Genomic DNA, 23,714 nt, shown 5'->3' on the forward strand with positions numbered 1-23,714 from the left:
TATGTGGATTGGGCACGTCAGTAAGTATGTTCTCATCACTAAGCAACTCCCATTGGGTTTCCCTGAATTACCCTTAGCCTGAATCAGCAGGGAATGATAGCCCTTCATCAGTACTCTCTGAGCTCAGTGGCACAAGAGGAATCTGCAAAAAATCACTGACTCCCTAGTAAACATCTCAGACCTCTGGGAAAAGCTGCTCCATAACACAACATACATAATCAGAATGCAGCTTCACCACAACATTGTCTCGAGGATATCCCAACATTATTTCTGGAGAGTGTGGGCTGTTTTCCAGGATGGGATTTCCTGCCATACACTTGCATGGCAGCTGCTTTTTGGGCCCTCATGTTCCAGCTTTCCTCTGATTAGGAAATGATTCTATGCAGAGAACCTGCACAGAGACCTCTGCAGAGGTCTCTGGGCAGTAGAGGAACTGATAAGGATGAAGTGTAAATAAAATTTCTGCTGAGCAGAAAAGCAACCTGTTTGATAAAGTTCAGTTCATTAACCACAGCTGTTAGTCTCTGAGGTTTCTTTTTTGGCTTTGTTCTGGCTTTTGCAAAAGCCTGCAGATAGGGAGGCACTCGCTTAAGCTGTGTGCTCAACAGTGAGTAGGGCTTTCACATGTGTTCACTTGACTGTGAGAGGAAGGACACAGAGAGATTTGGCACAAAAATAAACCCCGAAATTGTTGCAGTCTAGTTCAAAAATTTCTTTTAGCAATTGTTTCAGGACTTTCAGTATTTGTTGTTTCAGTTTTTCTCTGAGTAGCAGGAACAAGCAGATTGGAAAACAGGCATAGAATTCAACTGAGACCAGTCAGGCTTTTAATGGTAGTACATGCCTTTCTTTCCCACAAGCCCCTTCCCAGGTCTGATGTTAATTATCTACAAGCTACCTTTAAACCCTCTCTAAGTTTAAGAGGATAAGCATTGTCATGCTCCACTTTCTGGCAGTCAGCCAGCTTGAAATGACTACTGGTATTAACATCTTGAGATGCACACAGCAGAAGAAAAACAACCAGAAATTCCCTCATTTCTCAATGGAAATGAGCAGGAAAGCAAATGGCTTGTGACACATGAGGACAGCTTGCTTCGCATAGCCAACCTGGGCTCTGCCATGAAGCTCCTTCTGGGCTCCTTCCAGAAGGTAAAGATCATTAAATCATAGAATCATTTGAGTTGGAAAAGGCCTTTAGAGACCATCAACCACTAACCCAACTCTGGCCAAGCCCACCACTAAACCATGTCACCAAGTGCCACACATCTACATGTCTTTCAAATACCTCCAGGGATGGGGACTCCACCACTGCCCTGGGCAGACTGTTCCAGGCAGCTTGACCATCCTTTCAGTGAAGAAATTGTTCCTAATATCCAACCTAAACTCTCCCTGGTGCAACTTCAGACCATTTCCTCTTGTCCTGTCCCTTGTTCCCTGGGAGCAGAGCCCGACCTCCACCTGGCTGCGCCCTCCTCTCAGGGAGTCGTAGAGAGCGAGAAGCTTCCCCCTGAGCCTCCTTTCCTCCAGGCTGAGCACCCCCAGTTGCTCCTCATCTTGTGCTCCAGACCCCTACCCAGCTCCACTGTCATTCCCTGGACACACTCAGCACCTCAATGTCCTTCCTGCAGTGAGGCTCCCAAAACTGAACCCAGAATTTGAGGTGCAGCCTCACCATTGCTCCCAGCACTCTCACAACACTACTGCAGCACCAAGGCCATGTGTTGAATGCTATCTCCAGTCCATATAAACAACACCACCTCATTGTTTCACTCTGTCTTTATTAGAGGGCACCGAAAGACACCCAAGCTGGCTTGTCCTACAGCAGCAGTCTGAGCCAGAGCAGCATGGATGTGCAAACCCACCAGCAGCCTTGGCTCTTCAGCCCACATCAGCCCTGTAATGCCACATCTTCACTGCAACTGGTTAAGCTCAGTCTGGCTGTCCTGTGCCTGCCTGTTCCTCCAGCTGCAGCACAGGCATCACCTCTGCCTCGCCAGTCAGGCTGGCTTTTACATCTCCTTGTTATTCTTTCCCACCTCCTTCCTTGCTGATCTCTCCACATGACACACACTTATCTAGCCCAGCTTGTCCAGGCATCTCCTCAAGCCCATACTTAAAAAAGAAATCCCTCTTGCCAGATCCCCAACAGGAAGCAATTTAATTTCCCAGCAGCCTGGTGAGGGATGGCGTGTGCGTATTTATGTGATACATATGCCTGTATAAACATGCATGCACTTAGGTGAACACACATGGATTTTCTATTCTTTCCTTAAAGGTGACCTTCAGGGAAACAAAATTAACTCTTCCTATCTTAAAACATCTATGTCCAGCTTCTCCAGAGCAGGCAAAACTCCACAGCCCACCTCAGACTTCTGGTTGTACTCGTCTCCACTATGATGCTTACAGGAAGACACTACTTCTTTCTCAAATGTTCAGGTGAGCACCAAAACAGCTGATTTTGAAATTCACATCACTGCTGCCATGGAATTAGCAGCTTTTTGCTAAAAACTGCTCTTGCTTCAGACTAATTGCAAACCTGAGCAAGCATAACCACATGTATTATACAGTCACACCCACCCATGGGCTCATTTCACTGGTCAAGCATAAATACAGAACTATGGGTTACTCAACTTTTAAAACTTTTTTTTTTTTAATTTAATTTTAAAGAAGTCCAGCTTATTGTCTGCCCACTTTCCTAACACTTAGAAAGCCCATGGGGCTGCTGAAGAAAAGAGCAGGATGGGTACTACAACTGGTTTATAATGCAGCATTTGTGCATTGGTCTGCTACATGCCTGGAAACAAGCATTAGGAAAATGAGCACTAATGACCATCCTTTGGGGAAAAGCATCTAAAAGCCAGGCAAGGCCTCCCATTTTTACTCTTAAGGAAGACCATCAGCTTGCTAAGCTGCAAAGACCAACCACTCCTCCAAGAATCATTAAGAAATAAAATAACCAGTAGTGTCCTATTAAAAAAAAAAAAAAGAGGTGGGAAAGGAAGGGGGGGAAGGAAAAGAGAAGAGGAGGGCTGCCGCTGCCACAGAGGGCAATGAAAAGAGAGGAAGAGAAGGAGGGAGAGGCAGGGAAGGGCAGGGGAAACAGGGGAGAAGAAAGAGGGAAAAAGAGGAAGGGAAAAAAAGAGGAAAGAAGAAAAAAAGAAAGAAGGCAATTTGCAGCTGGAAGAGTAAGACTGAGTTAATAACCTTAAAAGGGGCCAGGAAAAGTAAATCTTAAAACAGCAGATAGTTCAGACACTTGCAAATTTGACCTAAGAGTCAGTTATGTGTCTCCTTTCTTGGGGACCACCAGTGAGAATAAGGAGCAGCTGAATTGTTTTTCGACAGGGCCCAGTGCTGAACTCCTCACATGTGTATTTTTCTATTGTGCTTTGCCCAGAAGTCTCCCTGATCTGGTATCTCTGTTTGACGTGGTAAGAAAGGAGCATTTGAGTCAACAGGAAACAGTGACATGAAAGGCTTTGCAGCAAGTGGCAGCCGCAGGAGGAAATCACATTGCACCACTCCTGGACTGGGATCAAGATGAATAAAGTCTCAGAGCAATTGTTACTGTAAATTAAAGAAACACTTGAAGGAAACAAAATCCATGGGACCAGGCAGGTTAATTTCAAGGCTGGACTACACCTAGAGATTAATCCTATCAATTTTCATGCAAGAGAGCTGTCTCTTTTATTTTTCTTGGCTTTAAAAAAAAAATTATTTTTTTAATTTCAGTTTTCCATCCCTATTTGCTCCCTTATTAGCAGGGCAAAGGCTGTTGGAAGCACAGCAGTGGTTGACAGTACCTGTAAATACCCATAATATTCTTTCATTGTCTTAGGGGGTTTTGTGGGGCTTGAAGAAAGTCCCTGACTGCAAAAGCCACCAAGAAGGACAATCCACACACTGGTTACTGCCCCTTGCAAACACTGAAAACCATCTCAAGCATCACTTAAGCCCTTTGTCCTCACCAGCTCTACAAGCTGTTTTGGATCCTCATACCCTTCCCTCTTTGTCATCACAGGGGAAGAAAAAATATCCAGGTTTTATTAAAAGAGCATCCTTTCCCTCCAGTGTGATGGCCAACTTCTACCCTCTTCTACTCATAGCTGATGTCCATGTACAACCCACACAAGACCAAAGATCTCTGAAGACACTTGGGACCTTATCTCCAATCACAAGGGTCCAATTTACCCCCCTGAAAAATCAGCCTGGCTCAGGAATTCCACTTAGTTTGCATTTCATCTTTTTGGAAATAAGTCATGCACACAACTCCTTAGAAAATCAGCTTTGGGTTCAATCTGAGTTCACTGAAGCCAAAGGGTCCCCCCAAGAAAACAGTCATTTTTCCCTGTTTTGGCAGTTAATGCTTTGCAGAGCAGAAGGCAGGCTTTCCAAATCATCCCCAAACAGAGACAGCTGTGTCACTGCTTCCCAGAGAAACTTTATTGTTTCCAAAAAGAGTAGCAGGGCTTAGGGAGCATGCAAGCAAATTATTACAAGATAATTACAAAAGCTGGCAGGCTCTCTCAGTGTTCCCAATGTTCTCCCTTCGTGGTCCACAACCCCCACACAAAGCAAATCTGCCCTAGGTCTTGCTGGGAGCGAGCAAATAAACCGTGATTTCTCAGTACTGGGCTCCAGAAAGCCCCATGTCCAACTCCCCAGCAGTGCAAGTGGCCATCTGTATCTGGGTCAAGGCACTGCAAAGCATAGGATCTGAAGGAGGAATAATAAACAGGTTTGTAACTGAGTATTTATCTTTGTAGGACTAACACAGCCATGCCCCACTCTTAGATGCTGCTCTGTGAGGAAATGCTTGTCCTCCATACCCAGCCCTCCACAGATTCTATGAATTCCTGTTGGAAATGCTTCCCCTCCCCCACTGTGGTCTTCAACATCTTCATGAGGGGAAGCAGAGGGGCAGGCTCTGATCTCTTCTCTGGTGCCTAGTGACAGGATGCAAGGGAATGGCCTGAAGTTTTGTCACGGGAGGTTTAGGTTGGCTATTAGGAAAAATGTCTTCACCCAGAGGGTGTCTGGACACTGGAACAGGCTCCCCAGGGCACCAAGCCTGGCAGAGCTCAAGGAGGGTGTGGACAATGCTCTCTCAGGCACAGAGCTGTTCTGTGCAGGGCCAGGAGTTGGACTCAATGATCCTGATTGGGTCCCTTCCAACTCAGCATATTCTATGATTTCATACCCAGCCCCTCACAGAATCCATAGATTCTATGAATTTCTGTTGGGAATGCTTCCCCCCAGTATCCTGCCCCTGAACCAAGGTAGCACCCTCATGAGCTGCCTGCTGCTCCTAGCTCTGGGGGTTAAGGAAGGCAGATGTCCAGGGGCCTTACACATGGTTTCAAATCCAGGGAGGATCACAGGTGTCCTGTGAACAGGCTCACCATGAAGCAGTCACGACAACAACTCTTTTACAAACACGTCTGTGAGCACAGGAGAAGATCTAATGAGCTCAGCCCCAAATTTCCAGACAAAGCCACTCTCGCCTGACTGCAACGGAGCAAGGCAGTGACTGATGTCAGGTAAAGATTTGGCCCTTTGATTTCAAATCACAGCAACTACATCAAGGAACACCTCTGCCCCGTGCTGGCTCAGCTGGAAGCCCATTCACATTATAGGTGATGGCCATGGCATGGCCCAGGACTCCCAAGCAGAGAGGCAGCAGGTTTTACAGCCATTTGCTTGCCAAGCAGGGCTGCTCTGTGGGCTGTTCTTCCTCCCTGCTTCAGTGGCCGTGGAAGTGCCCGCCAGCCCCAGGAACCACTTCTGCCTCAGGGAACCAAGCCACAGACAGCACATCCAGCCCTGAGGCTACCCAGATGAGGGGATCACTGTGTGATGCAGCTGAAAGGCTGAGAAGGGGAAGGTTTCTTTCTTCTGCTGGTTTTGGGTGGTTTTTCAAGCTAGAAGGAGGTGCAGTGACAATTAAGCCAACTCAGAATGGGCATAAGCTGCATGTGGTGTCTCTTCCAGGCTGGGCAGCTGGTGAACACAGTTCTGAGAATCTCAGGTCACTTCCCTACTCCAGGCTCGTTTTTAGCTCCTTTCATAGTCACCAGCCACCGTCACAACCACATAAATGGGGCAGTTATCCTTGGCTATCACCCCACCACACTCTGCTCTCTGACGCTGCTGACAGTGGGCACCATGAGGCTCCCTGTGGGGCCACTGCAACAAGGCACATACACATTGCCCAGAGAATCATAAACTGGCTCTTGCCATTTGCATAAATAAAATCTGCAGGGTCCCTCAGGGTAAAGGCAGCCCTGGCACCCGGGTGCACAGTGCAGCATCAACGCTGAGCTCATTCCAGAGGAGCTCAACAACAACCACAAACCAGGGCTAGCTGAGGGGAGTTGTGGGTTCCCACTTGCCCCAGGGAAAAAAACCCCAAAACTAAACAAAAACCCCAAATCTGACTGTATCCTCCAAATTCCTGTCCCTATTTTCTTAACCACTTGGCTGAAATTTCAAGCTCATACGCTGGAGAGTTTTTGTAACAGGCAAATTCAGTCATTTGTCTGGAACAATGCTTCTTCTGGGGTATTCAAGTGAACCATACACACATCCTTCCTCCTCATCCCCTCCCTGCAAGACAGCCTAATTCACAGCAGCTTTACACTATTAGCTCATCTTTTCACTAGAAACTTTCACACAGCATATGTGCAAAAGGATGATCATTATCTTGTTCACCTGTGTGTGTTCCATTTGAAACAAGACCAGACCCGAATTAGAAAAAAAAAAAAATCAAAACTCAGGTAAGTCAACCAATTATGTGAAAAAAAAGTCTGTTTTTTTAATCCCAACTAAAAAAAAGGACACTTGGAGCATCATTAAAATAAGATATTACAAGGATAAAAAACAAATTGAAAGAAGAAGCAAAACAAAATCTTCCCCTCCAGACCTTTTAAAATGGTACAGAAAACTACATAAACACTTCTTCCCACCTGAAAGATTAAAAAAATTCAAAGGACTGGCTGAACTTAGAGGGGAATAAATTGAGAAATAAGGAACTCGAGTGTATGACTGTAGACATTACCTGTTAATCAAAGATTTATAGGACATCTGCACCCCTCAGCTGGCTGCTCGCATCTTGGTGTCTCAGAAGAGAATAACCCTATAAATACCATGCTTTTTTTACACCCTTCAGTTCAAAAAGGCTACTGAAATTGGTGTTTTCAGTTTAGAGTGACCAACCTGCAATAGCTCTTCCCATTTTACAAAATACTGAGCTCTGCACTATCTGCTGGCTCAGGCAGGGCTAGGGAAGGCTAGAGACCTCTATGAGCTCAGCCAAAGGTCTTCACAAAAATTAAGAGTGCCAAAACACCCCCAAAGCCACTTGGAAACAGCTTGCTGTGAGGGTGTGTAAATCACCTTCTCACCTTAAACATCACCTGGAAAGCAATATGGATTCAAAGAGACTGAAAGCTAAAGCACCACTGGCTCACACCTCAGTTAGTTACCTCTTCTATGAGCTTAGATTGCCTTTGTTTTTTCTTCCTCTTCCTCCTCAATACTGACTGACACCTGCTTGCTCAGGCTGCTTCAGAGCTGCTTCCATTTTGATCCCCTTTTATGCTGCAACTTCCTTGATTTTAAGGCCAAAAAATACTAGTTTCACATACTGTGGCTAACCATAGGCAACACACTTGGCTACCCTTGCACTGAGCTTGATGACTTGTCCAAGCTACACTCTCTCCCCTAAGCCACTGCAGATGGAGACAGGCATTTATTTCAGCTTCATGAAAATGCAAATATCCAAAGCCCCTCAACCATCTGGGGTCAGAAAGTTACTCTGGGGAACTACGACACGACGATGGCAGCTGACCCTTGCAACCCTCCAGCTCATGTTTTCACCTCAGCTCACATCACCTCAGTGTGCAGCCCAAGTGTGGACGCCCAGCAAAGTTCACAGATTAGAGTCAGAAATGTCAGTCTGATCTTGTTTCACCTCCTGCCTGCAAAAAAACCCCAGCCTCGAATGTTCCTGCAACAAAGTCACCACTGCAAGGTGTCACTGCACACATCAGAAAAAGCAGAGCCTTTCCGAGCAGGCTGCGGAGGCCTGGCACGTCTGGTTCACTGACAACTGGAACCAGTGTGCCAGCAAACACATCAGGGGTTTTTGGTGGATGTGAACACTGTCAAACCACAGAAAGATGCACTTTTGGCCAGCCTGCTTTTATGCTGTGCTAGACGGGACGAGAGCCAGAGGAAAGCAGAAATTGGCTGTCCCTGCTGTGGTCACAAAGCCAACATGAGGGCACCGCGGTGCACACACCTGCAGGAGCTGCACTGGCGAGTGAAGGTGGGAGAGGAAATTCCCCTGTACCTCCTTGTCAAAAAAACCCCAAAAACCAACCCACCACCCCAGGTAAAGCATAACTCAAGCTCCTTCAAGCCTTACTTGCAGAGCCTTCCAGCAGAGTGGTTTGGGGCTAACATGGGTCTCAACTCTCAAGAATAGAAGTCTCAGTGCTTGCAGAAAAGCATCCAAGATGTGTATTTGGCTGTCACGTGAATGCATGCACAGAGTTGTGCCTCCACGACATGCCACAGAGGGAATGCTGGGGGTTCAGAGCCTGGGAGTGGATCAAAGCCATCCTCTCTGCTCCTTCTCAGTGCCTTGCAAAGAGAACATCAAAGAGGCCTCACTAATTCCTGAATGCCCACCAGCACACTCCAAAGTCTGTGTCAGGGCACTTCCTCATCTCCCAGAGCCCCAGGAAAGCTGTCACTGCCACTCCAGCCTCCCTCACCTCCAGCACACCGTGCTCTGCCCTGTGCTCTACCCACCTGGTGACACTAGAGTCACTGGTGGACAACCAGGCTGATGCTGATGATCCCCTGGAGGGACCATGACCGAGGACTCCCCTGGACAAACAAGGGCACTCAGGCCTCCCTTGTGGCACCTGGGGGCAAGGGGTGGGTGAGCTGCCACCTCTCAGTCCCACCACTTTGGCTCGTGGGCCCTCACTTGAAAATGATGTCCCTGTTGAAGGCTCCAGGTCAGCTCTAACACTTCTGGGAGGTGAAATACAGGCTCATCTCTCTAAACAATTAGGTGACCCTTGACAAGATGCCCACGCTGACCCTGGCAGAACTGCCTGAGTGTCCCAAGAGCCAGTGGAGATGTGGAGAAACCTTCCTCTTCCATGTTGATCAGCCTGCAGCCAGTAAAGGGGACAAAAAAACTGCATGCCAAACAGCAGGCTGTCCTTGTAAAATGGGACCAGTTCCATGATTATACTGTCCTGGAGTCCCAGGCCAGTCCCGCCTGGCTTAAATAGCACCCGGCTCATTATTATCTTGAAGGATGCTCGTTATAGAAAAATCACATCCCTCTGCCAAGTTCTCGTGTCCCACTATTTTTGGAACAATAGGGGCATGCTCTGAGCCTCAGCAACTGTCAGCAGAGCCAGAGGGAAAGCAAATCCATATAACGATCAGGCTGGCTGACGGGGACAGTGCTGGGAACAGCATCGCCTGGGGGACAGTCCCCTGGAAGGACTCTTTGGTTATGAGAAAAGGGATAAGGGCAATAAACATAAAACCCAGAAGCTATTCGACACTATTTGCATGGGAAGCTGATCTCTCCCAGCCCTCTTCATTCTCATGCATATGAGTGAAGACAAAAGGATTTAAAAGCAAACCACCTGTGCAGGAAGGATGGCTCCTAAACCCCAAAGAAGACAGGACCTACTTACCGCAAGCTGATTTTAATTAAAACATTCCAGGATTCACATTCCCCAGGATCACATTCCTGACTTATTTATTTATATATATAGCCTCTTTCACCCCTTCTAGGACAGTACTGTTGAAGTGTTCGATGACACCAGTGTCAGGTAAAAGGAAACAAACACTTTTTGGTGCTTGTGACCCCTAATTCAGGATCCGTGATTATCCTCAGGTCCCAGCACCTGTCAGCAACTCAGAGATTACTGGAGAGGAAGCATAATCCTCTCTGACACTAAAGAATTATTCTAAGGCCCTAGAAAAAAGCAGAGTTAAATGGCTTAGGCAAGGTGGAAAGCTCCCAAGGCAAGGCCTTCAATTAAAAAAAAGTTTAAAATTTTAAAAAACAGAGATATGGTGAGCAAGGAAGACCTCCCACAGATGCAGCTGGAGCAGGACTTTAATTACCCCCCTGCAATGGAGCAGTTGGACTCTTTCCTTGCCTTTCACAGGAAAGGAATCCGGAGGTGCAAGTCCAAAACTGCCTAGCCCAGTGCTGGGCACACAGATGGCTACATCCAGCCTCTGCCAGCCTGCTGAGCTGCTGCTATTTCATCTTTAGGCTCTGAAAAGTGTGACCCACACCAGGCAGAGCTAGCCCTTGCAGCTCCTACCACCTAGTGGCTGCAGGATTCAGCCCTGATGGAGCGAGGAGGAGGTCAGGCAGCCTCAGCCCACCCTGGGCAAACAAAGCCACCCTTGCTGGCAGGCATCACTTACGCTGCAGCTGAGACTAAAGCAGGGTCACACTGAGCACAGAGGCAGCACAAGAGAACAGAAAACCTTTCTGAAAACCGTCAGTGGCTAATGTAAGCTCAGAAAAACCTCAGCCAGCTCTAAAACAGGCAAGCAGAAGCAGCAGCAGTATAGATGAACTCAGGTAATGCATTGCTGTTTCGGGTACTTGTGCCTGCTCAGCTAATCATAGAATCACAGAATGGTTTGGGTTGGAAGAGATGCTAAAGGTCATCTAGTTACAACCCTCCTCTCTTGTACAGGGACACCTTTCACTAGACGAGGTTGCTCTGAGCTTCATCCAGCCTGGCCTTGAACACTTCCAGGGATGGGCATCCCTGGAAGAATGGTGCATTCCTGGCACCAGATGACATCACAGCATGCAGAACAGACATGTCCCAGGCTGTTAAAGTCACCCTCAGGCTCCTTAAGCCAGGGGAAGAGTTTGCTGGTTTGGGTGGGATATTATAAAAGAACCAGAATTCAATCTGCTCTGGATCCAGCCAAATCCTCAGAACCCATGAGTGCGCTGTCCTCAAACTGCAGCAGCATCTCAGGCACTTCCAAGAGCCTTCCTTTTGAGTTTCCATGATTTCTTCTTGAACTGGGAGAGGTGAGGCCATAACTGGACACCCCTGTTCTAGGTGCAGCCTCGCCAGTGCCGGGAAGAAGGGATAATGACTCTCCCGAGCTCCTGAAGCAGCCCAGTCCATAATTTAGCTCACGTTCCATGGGGCTTCACTGCTGGCTCATACTGAGCCTGGCACCTACCATAAGCTCTGTCTGCCCTCCAGCTGGGCTACTGCTCTGCCACTCAGTCCCAGCTTGTCCTGACCTATGGGATCAGGCTCTGACTTGGCCTTGACAAATGGTAGGAGGCCTCAAAACAGCTAGTTCTTGAAAAATTACTAAAGGCAGTAATAACATAGGTCATTATGTATCCAGGATCTCCATGGCAGCCGGGAGCTGTGCTTTGTTTTTTATAACATGAACCATTAATACCACATTTTAAGAGTCTGGGCTGTAACTGTGATACATGTGATGTGGTTTCCATGTAATTGCAAACTGGGTATTTGTGCTACCGTGCCCCCAGTCCATAGCTTTTTAAATATGGCTGCAGGATGACATTTTGAATAAGTGGTTACTCTTTTTATATATATAATGGTTTATATATATATATATATATAAATATATATAAATATATAAATATATATATATCTTTTTCTGCCAAGGTCTTATTAATGGAGGGGATATCCCCATGCCATACAAAAAATAAACAGAAATCCCAAGTTTGTATCAGCCTGGTTAAGACCTCGTGGAAGGATTGGGTCCAGTGAATACCCTGGGGTTGCAATCATTTCTCTACTATAGCAAAGGGGTTTAATTGTGCTTTTGTAAGCAATTTAAATCTGGTTATTCTGGATTGAAGTGGGTGCCACTGAGTGCAGACCATGGGCAAAAGATGTTATGAATCATCTACACTTTTTTTGCAAACACTTCCCTTTTTGGTGTTGTTTATCATCAGAGGGGAAGTGGTTTTCTGTTACAGACAATCCAGACAATGAAGCAAAGTGGGATTCAAGTTAAAGAGGAACCCAGGAAAGACTGGAAATAGCAGGGTCCTGCTATACAAGCACCACTCCCTTGGTACCATTTCAAGGACTGACCAGCTCTGTGCTCAGGGCACCAAGGGCTGAGGGGTTCTTCCCTCTGCTCCTCTGATGACAAGCTGGTCCAGAAATTCCTGTTCCAGGCTGCTCTACTGTTTAGCAACCTCTTTTTAATTTCCAGTCTAACTGTACTCATGGCCAGTCTAGACTCCTTTAATCTTAGCCAGCATCTTGACAGCTTTGTTTCCCTCCTCAGTGTTTGACATCTGCAGACATCGATCAGATCCTCTTTTTACCTACAATTTGCTAGTCTAAACAAGCTGAGTTCTCCCCTTTTCTTCCTCTTTGCAAAAGACTCTGCAATTACTTCACCAGTCCAGAAGACTCTGCCTGCACCCACAGCAGATTGCGTTCAATTTTTTTTGAACATGACAAACAGCGCTCACACAGTGTCTTGTGTGACTTGGGGAAGACTCCCTTGAGTCTTCCCCAAGTTCAAGGGAAACACTCTACACAGCTCAGGAGCACATTTGCTGTTTTCACATCTACTACTGCAAATTCAGTCAGCAAAGCCATAGCAAAGGCCATAGCAATGAGTGGCAAAACCCACATTTGACCTCAAACAGAACACATCAATACTGAACATTTCCAATACTTCAGGAAAGTCATTACAACTTGAAATACCATGAAATAAAAGTTTCCTTGGTTACTAGTGACAACGGTGAGCTGTAAGTTTCATTTCTGCTATACAGCACAGCTGCTCTGTGAACCATGTGAGCTGTGTATTAATAAAACCCAACACAAACCATTCAATTTCAATTATGTGAGTCTACCCAAGGGCTCCACCCTAAATGAGCACAGTTCTTCACCTCCAGAGCCAGCTGTTGCATCACCCCAGTGAAAAGAGAAATGGGTGGGTGGCTGAATACATTTATCTGCTTTTTTTTGTTTGTTTTTTTTTTTTTGAAGTATTTTGGGTTTATGTAGGAGGAGAAAAGCTACAATTAAAAGGGCAAGTTTCTCCTGCCTCTTGTAAGAGGAAAACAAGCTCTACTGCCCCATAGCAAAGAAAAAAAATGCAACTGGAAAAGAGCCCAGGCAGTTTTGAAGATCTACACTGCAGAAAACGCTTTGGTCCTAATAAAAGCTTAGCTGAGGGACTCCCAAATTCACCTTGTGGCCACTGCCTCCATCTCAGACACTCCCCCCTCCACCACCCACACCAGCAAGAGGCTTCCAGCCACCAGCTCACACCAAATGAGGCTCCCAGCCAGGCACTCAGCCCACGTGCTGTCCTCCACTGAGGTACACAGGGCACAAGGGACAGCAATGCTGCCAATTTGTCTTCCCTACACAAAAAGAAATACCAACTGTACACAGACCTGACTCAGTGTCCACCCATGTCAGGCAGACCCTTTCCAGGAACCCCAGAAGGATCTTTCATTCATTTCTGAGCAGTCTACAAAGGCTGGCAGAGACAGGAACCTCTGGTTCCAAGTACAAATCTTTAAGTTTGCAGAAAACTCAATGCAAATACAGTCCAGCTAAAAATTCAGGCAGCAACAGAGCAGAGCCTGAGATCCCAGAGCAACCAGAGGACACTACAGATGTGTAGACATTTGCACTTGGAAACATTCAATGGAACAGAGATGTTTCTAGGGAAGACACAAAGAAAGGCTTTGTGCCTTACCAATTTGCTAGGGAGCTTAGAAAAAGCCAGGATTTTGTTTGTCAAATGCCCAGCAGATGTTAGAGGTGGAATATAGCAGAGTGCTCTGTTCATCCTCAAGCAGAGAGGCTTCTCCTGGGTCTGAAGTGGACATTTGTAACAGGTCAGCAGCCAAATACACAACAGGGTTCCTCACGCCAGCCAGTGTCAGGAGGAAGGCTGGCCTCTGCCTGGGCTATACTTACAGGAGTCTGGAAGCAACAGTAGAGCTTGGTGAGGAAGGGGTGGTTCCTTGCTAAGGAGAGGATGCGTTTCTCGGTCATGGTGCACTCAACATCGTCATCCTGCAGAATGACATCCTTCTTCAGCACCTTCACTGCATAGAGCTGCCCACTCTCTTTCATCTTGGCAAGCATCACCTAAACCAAAAGCGAGTGTGAATGGCAAGGGCTGAGCCCTCTGAGCAGCACACAGCCTCTCACACCTTCCCAGGCTATAAAGGTCAGTTATCTCATGACCAGGCTTGTGGACCAAAGTGAGTCAGCCTGTGAGCATGGGCATCAATGTATAATCAATGACACACACTACTGCCTGCAGCAGGCTGCTCTGGACAGAAATACCCACACACGCTGCTCCTGTCTGGCACACGGCTGGCTGACAAAGGTCACCCACTGTGCCAGCACACACTGCCTGGGCAGGGACACTCATCCCACCTCCCTCCTCAGATTTAAAACTCAAACACACTCTTTCACATCAGCTTCATGGCAGAGAAGCAAAACCCCCATCTCACCACATTTGAAACCACTGCCTTGTTGCCTTTAAAGGAAAAGTCTTTACATGCTCCAAAAAATACTGCCCAAACGAGTGTTAACACACACACTTGCAGCTCCTGGTATAGGCCCTGGCATGCAGCTGTTCCTTCAGGTACTAACTTCTTTTCTGTGATATCCAATTCCTCACTTTGCTGTCAGCTTTCTTTCTCTTCCTTTTTCTCCTTGTTCTCTGTAACCAACTTTGTTGCACAAAGGAAGTACTGCTTAGTACTTGCTCTGGAGTACCACCGGACAGCCTGTGAAGTGATTTCATGTTATGAAATTTCATAACATGAAATCACTTCACCTACCTTGGGGCTTCTTAAATAAGGAATGTGGTTTCACACAAAATAGCCACAAATAATTCTCACCTTTCCAAAGCTTCCCTTTCCCAATACACGAAGGAAGGTTAAGTCTTTGATCCCAAGTTTGCTTGCTGAACTTTCACTAATGTTGTTGCCATCCTTCAGGCTGCCTTTTCCTTGATGTTTCAATGAAGATCTCGAAACCAGTTTCTGTGGAAGAAAGCAAAGAAGTGTCAGTCTGTGTAGAAATTGTACTTCTTCCTCAGAGGTGCTCACAGGTGATCAACCCACCAACCACGGCATTTGGGGCCTGTTCTGGGGCACTTTACGGCTACTGGGACAGAAAGTGTGTTGGTAGCATCACACAGCTGCCACATGTGGCTGGCCAAAGCTGGCACTGCTCAGGGCTGTGCTGACATGTCAACACCAGCTCTGGTGACCTGGGCATTTCAGGTTGTAAACCCACTGCCCAGCACATGACAGATGATCACAGAACAAGCTGAGTTGGAAGGGACCCACAAGGATCATCGAGCCCAACTCCAGGCCCGGCACAGGACCATCCCCAAGAGTTGAGAGGCAAGGTTGACTCTCTCCATCCTCACTCCCCACAAAAAAAAAAAAAAAGAATGAGTGGGGGAATCCAAGTCTTCTATTTACCAGGAAAGTAAGGAGGACTGCATAAATTCTGCAATAGGCAAAGTGCTGGTGAGATCTCAAACCCTGGCAGAGAATTTCATCTGAATTTCTTAGGTTTCTACGTGATTTTTAGACTCTTACTCAAAGCCCAGTTCAGTGGGATCCCAACTTCAAAACATGTTTCTTTTCCACATCTGGGCTGCTGGTTTCCTCCACTGCTCCAAATTCAATGGAAAGCTGTTCATTCCCATGCCAGCAGTGAGGTGCTGCATATTCAGGAGTTGTACCAGTATTAGCACACATTTCCAGAGCTCGTAATTTTGAAGTACACAAAGATCAAGCCAACCTCCAGTGCCCTCTGCTCACAGCTCTCCAGGTATGCATGTGCATACAAACGAGCACTTCTATTCAGTTTACTGGTCTAAACGAAGTCACACGGACTTCATGAGCTCCATCTTGTGACTACTTTGGTGTACAGCAAAGTTCCTCCTGCACAGGAGACTCGTCACCATGGGCAAGGAACCAAGAGCAGCCACAGAGGCACAGAATGGTTTGTGTTGGAATGAACCTTCAAGAGCATTTAGTTCCAAATCCCTAACATGCAGGGACACCTTTCACTAGACCAGCTTGCTCAAAACCCCATCCAACCTGACCTGGAACACTTCCAGGGATGGGGCATCCACAGCTTCTCTGGGCAACCAGTGGCAGGGCCTCACCAGCCCCACAGCAAAGGATTTCTTCCTAACATATTATCTAAATCCACCCTCGTTCAGCTTAAAGCCATTCAGGGCTGTCCATACAGCACAGTCCAAACATTTCCTAGACTCTTTAGCTCACAAATAACACGAAGAGATCGTTAAACACCAAGCACAGATTTTTATTTTTTTTTCTGTTTTCATCTCCTTTTGATGTGCAGATGATGCAACAACAAGCGTTAACAAGTGCTGATTTTTGCAGAACAGAGAAGGGAGTAGGGGATTTCCCTGTAACTCCCAGGATAACTGTCCCCCTGAACTGCTACAGGGAGAAGAGCAGAGGTAAGAGTTTGCTATAAACCAACTGAAATCAAAAGGGGCACCACAGCCTAATAAGCCTGCTAGGTTGATACAGCATGATGTGGTAGATCAATGGCTAATTGTATGAGAATATTTACCAAGTCTGGAAATTATGGTTTGGGTTTTAATATTTTCTTTTTGTTGCGTTGACAGGGACCACAAATTTTGGCTAGGGATGAAGTGAAGAGTGAAATGGGCTCCCCAAAATCACACAGAAAAAGTGACAAAGCTGGGAAGAGAACTAGGTTTCTTCTTGAGCTCTTCTGCTCTATCATACACCACACATGCAGACAGCATTTGTGCTTGCACTAAAAATAAAAAATGCATGTCATGAATTATACTGATTTTTAATTAGTCAGGGGGTCTTATTCTGCTCTCATTTGTGATAAGCACATGGAAGAGTGTTGAATAGTCACAGCACTGTGAAACATAAGCACAGAGCAAAGGAACACCTAGAGATGAAAGCCTGGACATTAAACATCCATTTTCCAGGTGAGGCCTTTGCCACAAGCCACAGACCTATTCCTGCAGTCCACCACCCAACACTACCTGTCCTATGGGAAGCCTCTGCCCTCTCCTGCACCCATATGAAGATTCAGTTGTAAATGTTTTAAATAGAGAAGAAAAAAGATAAAAGACTCACCGAATTTGGGGAAATGCTTCCCGGTTGCAGACCCATGCAGGCCAAGGTTTTTGCAAGCTCTGCTGAGTTCACCCCACAGTTTGGAGCAACGTTTGCTTGGCATCGAATGTGGACGTTCATTTTACAGACTGACAGGGGCAATGGAAAGTAAAAGCAAAGGAACAATTAAAATAACTTGGAGGGGTTTGCTGCTGAGAAACAATTTAGTAATCCCACTTCAGGAAATACACCCATCTGGATCTACTCTGTATCTTTACACTAGAGGGATTTTTGCCACTGATCTAAATAGAAGTAAAAATTAGAACTCTTGTAAAAGAGAACAAACTCCTGAAAACCAGCAACAGACCCCAAAGTCTCGAGGCAGGATGCCACATTGCCTAAAGCTTTTCATAAGCATGTATTTTTGAGGTACATAACTACCATTGCAGCTATGCCTGTAAGTACAATTAGTATTTATAATGCCATAGAATTCACAACAAACATCCCCTCCATTTTCATGTATCTAATTTTAAAGACAGTGTTCAGTGGGAAACAAAAGTCATTCTTGCTCTAACTCATGGGCACACACACACCCTCTTGTGGGAGGCGAAGGCAAGGATTTTACAGTCTGGATCACGGAAACAAAAATGTAACACCAGGACATGCTTAGTCATCAATTAACAGGCTTAGCAGTCAGCCTAAAGCAATGACCTTTTTTTCCCCTCGGATGCCTTTTCACTGCCTTATCTCACCAGCTGAGCAAAAACCTTCAGGTAAAGGGAAAATACGAACGCAGGAAGCAGAATACTTTTAATAATGCAAGTTAAACAAAGCTGTGCTGAGAGTGCTGAGTAGAGTCCTTCTGGCAGCCAGAGATTAAAAAGGAGATCCGCCTTTTTTTTAACTCTTAACAAAGAAGAATGTTCATCACTCAGCTTTCTCCTGAAGGTTGCACAAATCAAGCTCACACGGGGCATCAAGAGTCTAAAAATAAATGTATTTTGTGAAAAGGCAACAGTGAGAAGCTGCTCACTTTTACACTGTAGACCCTGTCGCATGATCCCCCAGAGCAAGGACCCGCAGTGGTCACAGAACGTTGGGACTTTGTAGTTGTGGACGCTGAATTTATGAGGAATGTTGATCCCAAACCTCTGTTCAGTCACCTGAGGCACCAAAAGGAAAGCACAGGTTTAAAGTTCAAACACACATATATAAGCTGGTGTTCATTTACATACAGGCATTTAAGTGCAAACCTAAGATGATAATTTCAAGTCAGAAAATGTCCTGATCCATCACCTCACTGAGGTTTACTGCAAGTGAATACTGAATTAAGAGCCTCACCTGCTGTGGGCCAGCTTTTCCTTGCTTTTCCAGACTACCTGGAAAAGCAGACTTTAAAATAATGGCTGCCTAGCCAATTTTAAACTCTTAAAGACAAGTTAGAATTAGATTACCTCAAAACAAACCAATCCCACTGCAGTGTGAGCTACAGCTTTTTTAATCCCGCAGTTATGACATCTTTGACTTGCATACTATGTGCAAAAACATGTAACTTTAGGTCAAACTGTTGATTTTATTAATTTTAATATAGAATTGCTTTCACAGCTCCTCCTAAAATTCTCATTCCTCTTCTCACCCTCCTTGTAATTAACAGCCTTTCAGGCACACATTTCACTCTATCACTTGCAATCATCCCCTTTTTAACCTTGTTCTTTCCCAATTGCATATCATTTAGATCCCAAGGACACCTTTAAAAAAATGTTCCAATGGCTGAAGAAACCAGTCCCCATTTAGCAAATTCATCACTTTTGACTTTGTTTCTCAAAGTCAGATGCAGCTCCTGGAAAGCTGAGGCGGAACCCGTAACTCTATTAAAGAAAAGTCAGGGGTGTGACTGGAACAAGAAGTTTAAGGTGAGTGGTGCCTCCTCACTTCTGCCTTCTTTTAAAGTCGTTTAAATGTGTTATAAAACCTTCATAATCCCGAGGGAGGGGTGAGGACATTCACTATCTAACTTGCACTTTACCCTTAGGCTTCTTAACTTATTTTCATCTGGCTTGTCAAGGGGTCATTTTAAGGAGTTCAGCTCAGCAGTTCGGAGGCAAGAAATAACAAAAGGTGATTGCATGCCACAAAACACAGAGCTGCCTCGTGAATAAATAGATTCGATTTGATTTTTCCTCAAACAGTTATTGAGCCATTTCCAGTTCAGAAATGAGACATGCAAGGCACAGGGCAGTGTTAGGCAGGGATGTTACTCCCATCAAACACAGCCAAAACTAACACGAAAGAAAACCTTCAGAAATACGAGTTATGCAAGGGCTCTTTATTACAATGTATTTCACAAAGCAAAGGTGTGGAGCAACAACTAAATGGGCCCTTCAGGCAACCAGAAAAGAAAAAAGAGGCAAAACAAAGACCAGTGGTTGGCCAGAGAAATCCACATTAAGCACCGGGCACCAAATTTTGATTGCACCACAGTTAATCATGCAAGAAAATTACCAAGAAAACCAGTGGATTTGCTACTTTTTGATGTTTTCCAATGAAGATATCCTGATTTCCTACACGATGTGCTAGTCCAAACAGCTAATGGCATCGACAGAAGAAAAACCAGATGACATTGCATGGCCTTTATGCAGATATCTATCACTTTTTTCTCACTTTTAAACCCATGAATAAAGGTAACATAGAGTAAATTCTGCTACAGGACAAACCCAGCAACCCAGACAGCCCCAAAGTATGATGACCCAAAATAACCAACGTGACTTTACCTTGAGATCGTTCTTGTTAGTATTGTTTTGGCACGTGCAAGCTGTGACAATGAGGTGATGGCAGCGCTTGTGTACAACACAGGTGCACACTAGGAAATAAAAGAGGCACGCTGAAAAGAGCCCTTGGAAGACTCAGAACACATCAACCCACCAGCTGGGCTCCTTAAGGCTCAGCTGCATCATCAGCACACCGTAAAGATGTGAAAAATAATCAGTGGCTTGGAATTAACAACAGATCTGGAGATGTATCTTCAACCTACTGCAACAGAAATTCTGCACTGGATCATTCACACAGCCTAGAGAACAGCTGCCTATATCAAATATGGGTGATGGGCACAGAAACAACAGTGTAGCTTCTCAAACTACTCAAAAAATGCTGCTGAAATAATTATCCAGGGAAGAGTGGTTTTTGTTCACACGCAGCTTTCTTTCACAGGAGGACACCAGTGCCCTATTACACTGAACAGGAACAGGCTGTGTTAGGCTATATTGAATGACCATGAAGCAGGTAATTCTGGGAAAAAGGGAAAGGAAAAAATAAAGGGGAAAGGCAGAACAATAATTAAATGCAAACAAGCACCACAGGCATCTCTACAGCCAGTCAGCCAAACCATGTGCTCAGGCAGAAGTGCTGTGCCAGCCCACGAAGTCACAAACTCCCTAATTCTACTTTGTTGAACTTCATAGGGAGAGAAAGGGAGAGGGTGGCCATTCCAGCAGGTCACTTTGTGTCCCAATACCAGCTGGGCACTGTCCTGAAGGAACCCTGGGTGCCTCAAGCCTGGCTGGGTGTTGCATGTAGCCAACAACTCAGTGGACTTGCACAGGATGAAACAGCAACCGGACAACCTGTTTGGGCAGGAATGTCAGAGGCTGCTCCTGCAGCCACACAAACCTGACAGAGGCTCAAAAGCACAGGCCTGGCTGCCTGGGGAGGAAGAGGAGTGGTGACTCCAGAGCAGCTCACAGCTGCAGGATATCCCAGCAGACCAGGAAAGCACTCCCAGAACAGCACATCCCCCCCCCCCCACACACACACACCATGCAGGAAAGGAGCACCTTACCTTGGCACTGGTATCCCTGCTTCCCAAACACGCCCCTGGTCAAGAGAAAACACAGACACAATTTAATGGCAGAAAGACAAGTCATCTTGCAGATTGATTACAGAAGACAGAACCAAAATGCAGGAGGATCCCAAATTATCAGATCCCGTGGTAGAGCTGCCCAGCAGTAGTGGTGCAACCCAGCACAGGGGTGTGAGGGCACAGGAAAGCACTGGACAGGCCATGGCTCACAGGGCAGGCTGTCAATATGCCTTGCATTCCCCATATTCCCCCTCACTCTCATTTCTCAAATACCTCAACTTCATTACAACACACGCCACACACATTAGACTGATCCCAACAGCCCACACCCTCTTATTATCTCTCCCACTCCATGTTCTTTTGAGACATATCTATGTTTTCTCCCTGCTCTGCCCACTCCTCCACGTGCATCACCTCACACCTCTCTGATGGCTTTTCTGTTGTCAGGAATTTTCTCTAAACTTTCAAGCAACTGGTTTTTTCTCAGTGTAATCTCACTGCTCCACTGCAGTGAGTGGGGTCTTTCTTCAGGTTGCCTCGTTACTTTTTTCTCCCTTGAAATAACATCTGTGGTTACAAGGGAGGGACACTGCCCCATCCCCACACCAACTCAGTTTGCTTCCAGCACCCAAGATAGATATCACCTCTGGCTTCTCTGCAGCAGACTCCAGTTTGCAGCATAAACGTAACCTGCCAAACCTGACTGGCCAAGAGGCATCACATCGGAGGCCCTGGGTAAAGACCTAAGTGACTGATTCAGGACTGGGGGTGCCTTGTCCCCAGAACACAGAAGACTGGGGAGCTCTGTGACAGGGTGTTTGAGCTGTTCTTACCAGATGAACTCCCTGCAGTGAGAGCAGTACGTGGGCTGTCGCAGGTAGGTGGCCATGAACTTGTGCCCGTTCACCTGGTGCACCCGCCTTCGCATCGCCCGCTGGCGCTTCCGAGTGAGGTTCTTAAAGATCCGATCCCTCTGCAGAGTCCCTGTGCAGGGGGGAGAAGGAGAAAAAAGGACAACAAAACATTAGGATCATCACACACAATTATCACTCCTGGTTTTGCTATGGCATTCAGTTTGGGCCCCCAACCTAAGGAGGATGTGGCCAGAGATAGCCATGGAGATGATGCCAGGGCTGGAGCCCCTCTGCTGTGGAGACAGGCTGGGAGAGCTGGGACTATTCAGCCTGGAGAAGAGATGGCTCTGGAGACACCTTAGAGCCCCTTCCAGTGCCTGAAGGGGGTTGCAAGAGAGCTGGAGAGGGACTTTTGACAAGGCCATGGAGTGACAGGACAAGGGGGAATGGCTTCCCCGTGAAAGATAGTAGGTTTAGATTGGATATTTTAAAGAAATTAATGACTGTGAGGGTGGTGAGGCCCTGGCACAGGTTGCCCAGAGAAGCTGTGGATGCCCCATTCCTGGAAGTGCTCCAGGCCAGGTTGGATGGGGCTTGGAGCAAGCTGGTCTAGTGGAAGGTGTCCCTGTCCATGGCAGGAGGTTGGAATTAGACGATATTTAAGGTCTCTTGCAATACAAACCATTCTATGATTCTACGATAAAACACTTTCAAAATCACAATTACACCCCTGGTTTAGAAGTCAGGGGACCGTGGTCTAGAACGAGGACGGCATCTGGGACAGGTACAGAACTTAATTGCAATGTCCCCTTTAGCTCAAAATTACATTTTTCATCTAGAAAAATTTTCCCCTTCCTCTCACACCTTCCCATGTTGAGACATGCCATTAAACTATTAACTCACGAGCTGTAAATGGACCAGAAGCTCAAGGCTAATGAGTTGTCATAACTCACAGCTTTTTGGACAATAACTCCTGAAAAACACGACTACATGTAACCAACTGACTAGCACCACGTTGCTGAGTGAAAGCAGTGCCTTGCTTTGTGAACAGTGTTCATCCACCTTTGGTATTCTCATGCTACATTTCTTTATCACTATTAGCAGCGTTTTCACATACTTCCAATACTTCCTGTACTGGTTAAAAAAAATATAGGCTACTTCTTCAATGATGATCAGTTTTTTGATATGTGCCACATTCAGCTTTCTTTAAAGGGTTCATTTTCCAAAGGTTAGATAATATTTGATAGTTCTGGAAAGCAGGGACCCAGGAACTGCTGGCATTCAAATCTGACTTGTCCCAAAATTTAATTTAATTTTAGAACAGAGTAGACTATTTCAGTTGAAAGGGACCTAACATAATTGTCTAGTCCAACAGTCTGACCACTTCAGAATGGACCAAAAGTTAATATATTTTAAGAGCATTGTTCAAATGCTTCTTAAACATGACAGGCTGGGGGCATTGACCACCTGTCTAGGAAGCCTGTTCCAATGTCTGAACCACATCTTGTTAGAGAAATGCTTCCTAATGCCCAGTCTAAACCTCCTCTGGTGCAATTTAATATCACAATTCAATTACCTACCAATATAATTTAATCTTTTTACTGAGTTTAGTTCAGCCATATAACAATTTCCTAGCAAAGCTCAACTTACACAAAACAAGTGTCTTAAAAGGCAGAACTGAGCTCTAGATCAAGAAAGCCATTCCCATTTGGCAGCAGCCATCTAAATTGCATATTCCAGCCAGCTGGTCTCTGGGATCCTCAGACAAACCTGGTCAGACTCAGCTGAGCTTTCCCAGATCAAA

At 46.0% G+C, this 23,714-nt stretch overlaps 1 protein-coding gene across 3 annotated transcripts in view; it reads right to left on the reverse strand.

Annotated features, from left to right (window-relative positions):
- Nucleotides 1–23,714, reverse strand: part of PRKCH (protein kinase C eta) — a 113,904-nt gene that overhangs the window by 45,481 nt on the left and 44,709 nt on the right. For all 3 annotated transcript variants that reach the window (XM_042047244.1, XM_042047246.1, XM_042047245.1), the window contains 7 exons: nucleotides 21,890–22,040; nucleotides 21,036–21,070; nucleotides 19,972–20,060; nucleotides 18,234–18,363; nucleotides 17,222–17,349; nucleotides 14,954–15,097; nucleotides 14,016–14,189 (listed from right to left, as the gene is read on the reverse strand). In XM_042047244.1, the coding sequence (XP_041903178.1) occupies nucleotides 14,016–14,189; nucleotides 14,954–15,097; nucleotides 17,222–17,349; nucleotides 18,234–18,363; nucleotides 19,972–20,060; nucleotides 21,036–21,070; nucleotides 21,890–22,040 (851 nt within the window). The remainder of the gene's footprint in view (nucleotides 1–14,015; nucleotides 14,190–14,953; nucleotides 15,098–17,221; nucleotides 17,350–18,233; nucleotides 18,364–19,971; nucleotides 20,061–21,035; nucleotides 21,071–21,889; nucleotides 22,041–23,714) is intronic.

The sequence above is a fragment of the Corvus kubaryi genome, unplaced genomic scaffold, assembly GCF_017639235.1.
Source record: "Corvus kubaryi isolate FWS band 111438036 unplaced genomic scaffold, C.kubaryi_AGA036_p1.0 66, whole genome shotgun sequence".
Classification (NCBI taxonomy): domain Eukaryota; kingdom Metazoa; phylum Chordata; class Aves; order Passeriformes; family Corvidae; genus Corvus; species Corvus kubaryi.